Raw genomic sequence first — 11,411 nt, 5'->3', positions numbered from 1 at the left:
CTTCAGATGGAAAACAATAAAATAAAATAAATAAAATGCACTTTTAGAAGGAAATCTGTTTTGAAGGGAAATGGAGAGCTAAACAACTTCTGATGGAAAAAAAAATAAATAAATAAAATGCACTTTCAGAAGTAAATCTGTTTGGAAGGGAAATCATGGAGAGCTAAACAATGTTTTTTTTTTAAATTATTATTGTAATATATTGATCAAAGTAATAGCACTACTGCATAAAGTATGTCTAAAGGGACTGCACTACTGTTTTCAAGCAACGGAACTGCACAGCAAAATGACTGACCACTCTAAGGGCACTGAGGGGTCGTGCTACTGTAATATTCAGACCCTGTGGTCAATACCTACAGTACAGTACAAGGCAACTAAGATCTACAGGCAGTAGGTCTGGTCCGGATGGGTGCAGTGCATTCGGATGGGGTGAATAGGGGGTGTAAGAACCAACCTATTGGATTAGTTTCACCATCATTGCACTTTGGGAGATCGTATAAGGTGCACGGGTTGTATCTAATCTTATATTCAAAGGTCACTGGGCAGCAGCAGACAAACATGTAGGCCACATTTTGGAGGAAAAAAAAAACAAAGAGAAAAAAAGAAAAATAATAATAGTATCCAAAACATGATCTGTAATTCTATTTATAATGGAGGTTTACAAAATTTCAAAGTACACATGAAATAATTCTGAAAGAGGGCAGTGCATCAGAGTTCTTCCGATTCCGTACATCTTTCCCATTATCCAGAGACCTGGTCAGTGAAGAGGTGAGCCATGTGACCTGCGTCTAGACAAGCATGTGGATCTCATTGTATTCATCGCGTCCATCTTCATCAAAATTGGGCGAATCCTCATCAGCATCCAACTGCAAGAACAAAAACTGCATTTTAAAATGAAATCAACACCAGGTGGATTTTCTCAGCTGACTGCTTGTGTTCAGATCATCAGACAAACATGAATACAACATGAACTCACCGCTGCAAGCTCTCTCTCCTCAAAGATCCTGGTCAGGATGAGTCTACGCAGAGGTACGGTCATGATTAGGATGAAGGGAAAAGCCAGAGAGGCTACAGTCGACTTCACCACCCACAGCAGGGTGATACACAACAACTGAATGATGGTGAACATATTCATACGCCATGTCTTCACCTGTATGTGAAACAAATCATGCAATAAGGAATTACAATAAGGTCTAGTGAAAAGATTCTATTTTGCATTTTTCTTGTAAATTGTCAGACACAAATTTGCTTATTTCATAAGTGACCTAGAAATAGTGCTTATTTATTTTACCTCCTAACATTTCTGTTTTAATTTTTTTTACATTTGTTTATTTCTAAGTTTAAATTAGATGTTCAATCATAGATTTTCAATGTATTCTCAGAATTTTGGACCCCACTGTACATGTGAATAATATACAGTGTTCAAATTTGTCAAATATGGTTTGTAATTTAAATTTTTAGGGTTGTGTTAAAAAGTGCGAAATGAACTGATGATTTGTGCGCCACCTTGTGGTGCTTCAAAAGCTTTCAAACAGAATCCACGTCAATTTAGTACAAACTTCTAGCATCTACCATGTAGAACACAAACATAGATAATAAGCTGTCATCGTTGCCATCACTACTACCTCAAAGTCTCAGGAAAAAGTGGTTACCTTGGTAACATAGATGTGGTCAGGGTGATGTTTAGCGGGTGTGACCATGAGTGTGATTCGCTCATAAAGCTGGATACCAGTAAGAGACGTGATGCCCATGTACAGAAATATTCCAAACAGCACAGCCAGAGGAATATGTCGCAGCACATCTGTCATCACTATAGACAACCCTGCACAGAGGTGATGGGATTGACAGAATAAAGATTTTTTCCCCCAATTTAATTTAATTTAATGTAATATTATTCTTTGAAAAATTTTAATGTCAAGTAGGAAACTTGAGTAGTCTGAAATATAAAACAGATGTTGTTGATACAGCAATAATCCACTCAAAACCATGCGTTACAGTAAGTTTACCATGGTTTTACTATCACATATGCACAACATGATGCTGAGTATGAAAAATGGAAAACTTATTTTAAACTGCAATAATATTTCACAAGATTACTGTTTTTACTGTATTTTTACATAAAAAGCTTCTTACCGACTCCAAACTTTTGAGCAGTAGTATATATAGAATACATGGTCACAGGTGCACTAACATGGCTCATCCAGTTAGTTTTCTGTCAATATCTGTTTTATAAATGTGTGTGTGTGTGTGTGTGTGTGTGTGTTTCTTACCCACTAGGATAGCCACACACATCCCTGTCACCCTCTGCTCTTTAACTTCTTGGATCATGGGCTTCTCTCCGGGGGCAGTGGCTTTGCTCATGACTGTCAGTGCATTCACGTGAGTCACCGAGCGCACAGTGGCGGCAGTCAGCCAGGGCAGACCAAAGAGCGGGCAGATAGCTCCCAAAGTCACTATCAGAAGCAGGTCGAGATGAAAGCCAGAACCCTTGACCAAACGCCGCTTCTTCTTGCTCACTATCAAGCTACAGATGGGACAAATTGATGCAATAAATGCAATGAGCCACAGAACCATTTGAATTGTATTGCATTTCCATCTGAGCTTAGACAGAACATCGCAAGATCTGTTAGCTTACTCACGTGGTGATTTGAGTCTCCATGAATATCAGGATAAAAACCAGCAGTGCCGGGATCACTGAGGCCCCCATCATCCAAACAGGGAAAGGCTGTTTATCTCCAAACGGGCTGACAAACCAGCTCCGTTTGTCCGGAGATGTGACCGAGAAACCAGAGGGGACGTTCAGCTTCTGCAACCACAAAAAAACACAAGTGCTCGTATCCCAGATATCCCAGGATTCATTGGTTACAGTGCTCTGCCAAACCAACCACACTGTAATACAGCCTCGGAAGAAACCTGCCTCCAATTACAGGCCAGAACTTAATAAGAAGAGTATGCTGGGAGAGGAATTTCTTTGCTGTAATATACATATACTGCACGTGAGAGTTTAACAGTGCGGTTACCTGTGTGTATGTATCAGGAATGGTGCAGTCCACCAGCACAGAGATGAGTATAGAGATAGGAATCCCAAAATCACCAATAATTCGTCTGGCCTTTGATAATAACAGATGATACACACACAAACAGAGGATGCCAAACTTTTTAGTCAGCTCAAAATGTTTGCTCACAAGGAATCCTAACCACAAAAAAATCAAGTTTGTAATCAGCAATTTTGTTGCTTTTCAGTAAAACTAAATTAATTTATTTGAGAAACACACACACACATATGTATGTATATATATATATATATATATATATATATATATATATGGTCAATATATGAACTAATTAATCACTTTTCAGTAATTAATCACTATTAATCATGCCTAACATTCAAATTTGTAATCATAAACATATTTTTACATTATTGTAGAATCTCCAAATTATTGTAGAAACAACATAAAGACTGTATATTTAACATTTTTGTTTAATGGTAACTTTTTTTAGTACTAAGTTAAAAAGTTAAGTACTTACGCAGAGTACTATGTACTTAAATACTATGCATGAAGGCAACTATTACAGATACCAATACTGATGCCTCTATTAAATTGATTTTTTTTATCAAATAGATTTTTTTTAAATCAATTTCTGTGGATAAAATAAGTAAATAAAGCCATTTAACAACAGTAAAATTTGTACCATAATTTTTAACATTTAATAAGCTTAAACTGTTACTAGGGCTGTGCAATATTGAAGAAAAATGCGATATGCGATACCTTGTTAAATAATGTGATATTCAATATGCGATATGATATTGCTTTAAGTGCGTGAAATCAATTTAAATTATATTTAAAAATATTTAAAGACTGAAAATTATATAACCAATTTATATGTTTCACATTCTTTCTTGGAAAAGAAAGCATCGCTATAACTTCTAAAAGTGACCAGCAGTGTTTTAGCATTACATAAAAAGTAATGTCACAAATCTGAAAACGTAATTTTAACATCAATATAAAAAAAAAAAATAATAATAATAAAATATATAATGCAAGTATTTAAATACTAAAAACTCTGCTCAACTTGGTAATAGGGTTGGGCGATGTCTACAAATTTGTCGCGTCCAGTGTAGACAGACTTTAGCTGATGCGGCGCGGCACGACAACTGTCGCTTCCGGTGTAGACACAGTGTAATGGTTGCCTGCTCAACATCGTGATGTCTATCAGCCATCGGCGATTGGCCCAACCCTATTTGGTAATATATAGTTATATCAACCTAAAACTTAACATCAAGATCATCCAGGTAAACAAAAACACCTGAAACTAGGCGTGGACGATTAGTTATTTTTGTTATTTTAATTTATCTTTGTTATTAAAAATAAGAACTACAAACAATAGGACAAAGATACAAATACTATAAAACAAAGATACAAATGAAATAAACAGTGCTTTAAGTCTTTCAGGTAAGCCTACATTAGATATATTTAACAGTAGCATTCAAGTAAGAAACAATACAGAAACTGAATAATCAAATGTACAACTAAAACACTGCATAGTCTTCACATGAATTAATTATACTTTGATTCATAATAAAGCTACAAAGGTTATTTCAGTCTATTCTCTTATTTCAACCTAAAACTTTGACTTTTCGCAACGTTTTAAAGCTGCCTAAATAATTCAGATATCACATGCCACTGTGATATGCATATCGCGATACGTAAATTTGCGATATTTCGATATATCATGTAGCCCTAACTGTTACAGAGCATTAAAAATATTTGAATTTAAGTAAATTTTGTATAAAGCCATTATACGTAATAAATGTCACACAAATGAGCACAGCTGATACAGCACAGCACGCTGATTTAATTGTGCTGACAAAATAACACTGCACTACATACCTTTCCACCAAGGAATCTGCTGTTACGAAATTTTCGCAGAAAGAAGGCCACAAAGAAGGTTCCCATCATGAGCACTAAGGACAGCAGGGCTGTGTTTGGCTGGTTGAGGATGGGTTTCCCAATCACACTATGCCCTTGAGGGTCTATGGGTTTGAAGGCAGGCAGTACAGGAGCTGGAGGGTAGCTCTTCATCAGAGGGTGCTCTTGAAACACCTGAGGAAAAATAACACAATTATTTGTATAAATCTCATTTGGATTCACGCATCTGCTAAATGAATACAATTAAATAAATGAGCATGTTTTTTCACACCTTGCAATAAATACAAAGTTATGTCATGAAACTCTAGATGGTGCAGGCTTAATCTGCTAGTAATCACATCGTTATCTACACGATGCACCTTCCACCTTCCCCAGCTCCACCTGTATAGATCTGCAACGAATCATTTCATGTATGTTATATGTGCAGCAGCATTTCTTATATGCTCACAGCAGCATGTCTGTGGATGTATTGGCAGTATCAAGTCTCGGTACGTGCTCTGTCAAGAACATTAACATTGCCACATAAATTACCATACTAACCTTTCCGAGAGTTGCCATGACAGAACTGTAAAAACTTCCAATAGCACTCAATAATTGTTTCTTGCTGCCCACATAGGCAGCATTTTAATTGAAATTCAAACTCTTAAGTGACTGATTTGGAGCACTCGTCATCATCAGAAACTCTGTGCATCATACAAATAGCAATCCTTTTAAAACTGCATGGTAGATTCAACTTGCAGTTACATGTTGCTAAAAGGCACAATACTCTAATAAGCATAAAATTATGCAGCACAAAAATATTGGGTAAAGTAGTGAATTTTAACTAGATTTCTGTTTGTAAAATAGTCAATTTTAATCAGATTATTTAAAAAACTTAATTAAATTAGTTATAATAACAGTTAAAATATAATTACCTTACACAACACAAAAATGTTGGGTTAATAGTCCATTTTAATTAGAATCATGTTTTTAAAATAGTCCATTTTAATTAGATTTATGTTTTTAAATTCGATATTTAATTGACACTTTTTGATAATCAATACATTATTCATGTTTAACATTTCTCTCATTCACCTTAGAAGACGTTTTGTTGCAGTGCATTATGGGTTTGCCTTCTCAGTGCATACAATGCTGCCTTTGAATTTGGCAAAAAGGAGATACACTCCTTTTAAAACAGCCTACACATCTGAAATACCTTAAATACACCTCTGACATCTTAAAATGCTGTCTAGCTAGGCAGCTCACTAGGTCTTAGAGTAGTATAGCTTGCACCTGCTGGTTTTGGTTACTTTAAATCTGTACCTTAATTAGCTTAGAGAAGGTTTCATAGATGAAAATGAGAGAGATGAGAAACGCAAAGATCTCCTGGGTGAATGGAGAGATGTAGCGCACAAGGAAGCTTCCCTCAGCTGCCACGATCACTAGGACAATGAAGATGAGCCAGAACCCGATCCACACTCGGCCCGTGAGATATTCGAAGCCCTGCGCCTGGCAGAACTGATAATGAGGAAGAACAAAGAAGGAGCAGCAGGAAAGGCAGCAGATGGAACAGAGAGGAACAGGAAGATAGAAAGGCAGACAAATGTTAATGTAATCGAATGACCTCCTTTTCTTCATAATGGTTGAAACATAAAGACAAAAAAAGTACCTTATAAAAAGCCTCCTCAAAGACCAAAAGTGGTCCAGAGAAGCCAATTATGAGCAAAGGCTGTCCTGCTAGCAGGGAGAACAGCACTCCCACTGTCGCCGTGGAGATGATGAGCTCAGAGACTCCCATCATGCCTTGTGTCTTCTCACCTAAATAAACGGGAATATGGAATTATAGTATGGAAGCACATTTCTGTCACCTAAATAAAAATAATTCATGCTTTGGTAAATCATAATTATGACATATAGTCAAAAGTCAAAATAGTCATAAAAATCAGCATTATGACATACTTAGCCATAATTATGAGATTTAAAAAAAAAAATCTAAATTATGACATTAAAACTAACAATTATGGCAATTTCATAATTATGACTTTTTATATCATAAAAATAAGACAAATGATTAAGAACAAAATGAAATAGAGAAATCAAACTGAAGAGATATCCATAATTAAGACATAAGTAAAAATTAAGACTAAAAAATAATTAGATAAAAAGTGAATTATGACAAATTCAAAATTATAATTGAAAAGGCACAAAAGATTGAGACGCCAAAATTATGAAAAAAAAAGACATTGCTGACTTACAAGCTCATCATGACTTTTTATCTCATAATTATGACATAAAAAGTCAAAATTATGACACTTTTAGTCATTTAGTATGTCAAAGTTATAATTAATAAAATCATAATTATGAGATAAAAAGCAACAATTGACATGCCAGGTCATTTTTATGATATAACAAGTCAAAATAATGACAAACTATGTTATAATTATGACTCTTTTCATCTCATAAATAGTACTTAGTATGTCAATTTCAACTTTTTGTGTCTTTTTGTGTTTTTGGGCTTCTATACTAAAAGACTCCACTGTCAAAGATAAAAGATAAGTTGAGGGACAACAGTCTCCTTGTCTCACTTGCCTAATAAACCTCCAAAGGTGATAGTGGGTGAAAGAGCAGCAAAGTAAATGAAAATGACAGCAGCAAAACATTGTGTGTCCATGGCATCCTTCAGGTCGCTTATGTAGCGTGGATAACGGCGGCGGATATCGTGGATCAGACCTCCAAAGGGAATACCAGAGCGCTTGAGAGGGTCAACATCAAACTGATCCTCCTCATCCTGTTCATCCGTACTCACATCTACAACATAAACAGAACAGGTCAACATTAACAGAAGAGACAAACTTGAAAATGTAATCACAAATGCAGAAAATATTTCACCTTTGGTCTCCAGCTCAGCTCCCGTCACAGTACTGCCGCATTTTTTAAGCTCCCTCTCCTTGCGCTTACGAAGCATCTGCTTCTGGAAGGAGGCCACAGTCTTCAGCAGGTCTTTTCCCTCAACGTCTGATGGTGGAATTACAATACTGCAGTCTAAGAACTCGTTGATGCCATTAAGCAGGTCCTGTCGATCATCAGCGAAGTACGCGACTTCATGGAAGTTCTGTGGAAGGTCAGGAAAAACAGTGAACCTGAGTGGATTAAAAGTCACAAGGAGATTAATCGTTGCGATAGTTCATCCAAAAATGAAAATTACCCCATGATTTACTCACCCTCAAGCTATTTTAGGTGTGCATGACTATCCATATTTAAAACTTTATAAACTGTAATCTCTAGCTTCCACTAACTGTCGTACGAGCGTTCACGAGAGAGTGGCGTTCCAGTGGATGACGTAGGTGTAGCGTAAGCCCATGTGGGACACTTTTTATGATGGATGGATGCACTTTATTTTGCATCAAAATCTCAACACCCATTCACTGCCATTTTAAAGCTTGGAAGAGCCAGGACATTTTTTAATATAACTCTGACTGGATTCGTCTGAAAGAAGAAATTCATATACACCTAGGATGGCTTGAGGGTGAGTAAATCATGGGCTAATTTTCATTTTTGGGTGAACTATCCCTTTAACAACTTTTGGCAGTCCTGAAACTTCTCATCAGGCCATGGTCCAAATGACACATGCAAAGTTTCATTTCAATATTCAAAAACAAAGCCAAGACAGAGTCCTACTTCTAGTTTTTTAGCGTTGTCATCAAATTTGTAGAATTTTTTTCTTTGGTAATTTTGTGAGGTTTGGTCTAAAGATCATCTGATCACTTTTGTAATTTTGACAAAAAATTAATAAATAAATAAATAAAAAAGGGTTTTCAATAAATTTCAACATGTCGGAGAGGTCATAAGTTGAAACTTGACAAAAAGGGTATCATTTAACTTAGAATGGAGAAATGTGAATTTTGGGCCAAAGAATTTTGAAGTTCTAATTTAATTTTTATGAAACTGATTAAAAGAACCTTCAGGATATAATGCCATTGATACCCACAAAGTTTAATTTCAGTACATTTTAGTTTGCCAATGCATTGGTGAAATACACGCACATTTTGTTTCGTAGCTTTCCAATAAAATTCATTACATATTTATAAGAGAATGGGAAAGAAAATCGGAAATCCATAATTTTTGTGTGGTTTGGTCTTAAGGTCATCTGTCCCAGCTTTGGAGAAGATTGGGAAAATTAGCAAGAGTACCAATGAAAAAAAAATAGTTTTCAATAAAATTCAAAATGGCGGAAAGGTAATAAGGCAAAACTTGACAAAGGGGGTATCGTTTGACTGACTCAAGGAATCTGAGTAAAAGTGTAATTTTAGAAAAAAGGCATTTGGATTAAATTTTTATGTCATGAAACATGAACTAAGCACTCTTAGGGCATGTTGGCACTGATACTCTAGTTTTTCCCCCAATTTGACTAAGCCCAGGGTGCTCATTTCTGTTCCTGGAGAGCTTAATTAGTTGGTTTAGGTGTGTTTGATGAACTTTGCAGGAAGATAGATCTACAGGAACATGAATAAGCACTTCTGGCCTAAGCATCGCAGAGATATATGCTCCATTACCGTTTGCCAGTCCCACCACAATTCATTACAGGTTTACAGGGCAATGGGGAAAAAATCAATTCTGAGATTGTGTGGCTTGGTCTCGAGATCAACTTGAGCATTTTATGAATATACTTTTTTCTACTTATGCCAAGTTACTTTAATATGAAATAATTTATCAGGTAGAAATTGTGAGTGAAAAATATTTTTTAAACCCCTTATTAAGTAAATAACGAACAAATGGAAAAGTCATGGGGCCTTGAACATTGTTGTTGGACTCAAAAAGGCCTTGGACTCTAACAGGTTGAGAACAACTGCATTATAAGATTCCAGATACTGACCACAATATTTCCAGAAAAAGACTGAACAGCAGAAAATGACCAGATACAATTGGTCTCTACACATCTTTGGTGTATGGCCCTAACAACTTGCAAACCATGATACATATTGTACATATATGAAGATGAACCTTATCAGACATGAGGGTGGAGAAGGAGCGTCCAATCTCATGATAGTCCATGTTGGTCTGCGTGGGGCCCAGCAGCACAAAGATGAACCGAACCGGGACGGGGACTTCCAGAACGGACTCCAGCAGCACAGCTTCGTTCAGCCGGACAAAGGCCATCGCGGGCTTCTCTAGGAACTCCACACACCCTATAAACACATTTATTAAGGTAAAAAATCAAACCACACAAACAGGGATCCAGTGACAGAAAATAAACACAACAGAAAGCATTCATCTTCGCTTAGCTGACTGAGGCATTATTGGAAAACTCTGGTGTGATTACTCAACATCTTCTCTGGACCTGAAAACAACAAACACTGGAACGAAACGCTGCTTTGCTTACCCACTAAGACCACAGTGGCCTCGGGATCCTTGGGAATCTTTGCCAGGAGTTTCATAGATCTGGCGGCAGCGTGTCCCTCAGCTGGGACAGGGTGGAGGCTTTTCTTTTGTTGACAGAAGAAAATAGTTAGTGCCATTTGAACGTCACACATCAGCCTCAAGCTGTGGCAGAAAACCTTTGGCAGATAGTGCATGCATAGCTGCCCTCACTCCGATTGTTTATTGTTCCATACGATGGTTTCGTTCATGTGTTCGGGTGACGGTGTGCAAGTACGTTTTGTGAATTTTAATGAACCATTGTGCCTGTTTTGTATCACCGAGCGCAAATCTAAACCTACAGATCCAGGTGACAAAGTGGAAAAGCAAATGGTAAATCACTTTAAATCAATTTAACACAATACGTCTTCACTTTTTATATGGCCTGTTTCAAATGTGCCAACATTTTTAGCCATGGGGAACATTCATAGTTTCACAGTTAATGTATCAAAAGTTTAACTGAAAGCACCTGTAAACTCACTATTACTCTTAATCCTGCACATGAGGCAGAGCAGCTTACATGATCCAAGCGTTAGCGGTGCTGCTAACCAGGCCCAGACTGAATGTGCAGATGCATTTTCACTGCCAAAAAAAAAAAAAAGATCTTCTTGCTTAGTATTTTGTCTTATTTTCCAGTACAAATACCTAAATCAAGATACAATTGAGCAAAATGATTGACATTTTGTAAGATATATCTTAACAAGTCTTGTTTTCTAAAAAAAAATATCAAAATTAAGGGAGTTTTGTTTAAAGGGGTCATATGATGCGATTTCAAGTTTTCCTTTCTCTTTGGAGTGTTACAAGCTCTTGGTGCATAAAGAAGATCTGTAAAGTTGCAAAGACTAAAGTCTCAAATCCAAAGAGATATTCTTTATAAAAGTTAAGTCAACCACGCCTACCTAAAACGGCTCGTTCTAACACGCCCCCACATGTCTACGTCAATATGTGGAAATATTGGCATAATGCCGCCCAAATGTGCACGCAAAGAAAGAAGTGGCGTGGTTTCAGGAACGCAGTAGTGTTAATGCAGCCATGTCAGGGAGAGCTGTGTGTTTCAGTGCGAAAGCAAAAGCACTTTATTTG

The 11,411-nt window shown here is 36.7% G+C and overlaps 1 protein-coding gene across 2 annotated transcripts in view; it reads right to left on the bottom strand.

The window, feature by feature from the left end:
* Positions 1–203: 203 nt before the first annotated feature.
* Positions 204–11,411, bottom strand: part of LOC107688947 (anion exchange protein 3-like) — a 19,473-nt gene continuing 8,265 nt past the window's right edge. Inside the window, exons 4-16 of one of the 2 annotated variants that reach the window (XM_016486795.1) lie at positions 10,294–10,396; positions 9,915–10,099; positions 7,803–8,025; positions 7,503–7,721; positions 6,583–6,731; positions 6,237–6,431; positions 4,896–5,108; positions 3,021–3,110; positions 2,640–2,806; positions 2,271–2,524; positions 1,653–1,822; positions 977–1,150; positions 204–866 (exon numbers count right to left, since the gene is read on the bottom strand). In XM_016486795.1, the coding sequence (XP_016342281.1) occupies positions 789–866; positions 977–1,150; positions 1,653–1,822; positions 2,271–2,524; positions 2,640–2,806; positions 3,021–3,110; positions 4,896–5,108; positions 6,237–6,431; positions 6,583–6,731; positions 7,503–7,721; positions 7,803–8,025; positions 9,915–10,099; positions 10,294–10,396 (2,220 nt within the window). In that variant the 3' untranslated portion in view covers positions 204–788. Of the gene's footprint in view, positions 867–976; positions 1,151–1,652; positions 1,823–2,270; positions 2,525–2,639; positions 2,807–3,020; positions 3,111–4,895; positions 5,109–6,236; positions 6,432–6,582; positions 6,732–7,502; positions 8,026–9,914; positions 10,100–10,293; positions 10,397–11,411 lie in introns of both variants that reach the window. The other variant, XM_016486794.1, reaches the window with a different exon arrangement.

Source organism: Sinocyclocheilus anshuiensis, unplaced genomic scaffold (genome assembly GCF_001515605.1).
Source record: "Sinocyclocheilus anshuiensis isolate Anshui unplaced genomic scaffold, SAMN03320099.WGS_v1.1 scaffold777, whole genome shotgun sequence".
In the NCBI taxonomy this organism is placed as follows: Eukaryota; Metazoa; Chordata; class Actinopteri; order Cypriniformes; family Cyprinidae; genus Sinocyclocheilus; species Sinocyclocheilus anshuiensis.
This window is presented reverse-complemented; position numbering and strand designations above follow the sequence as displayed.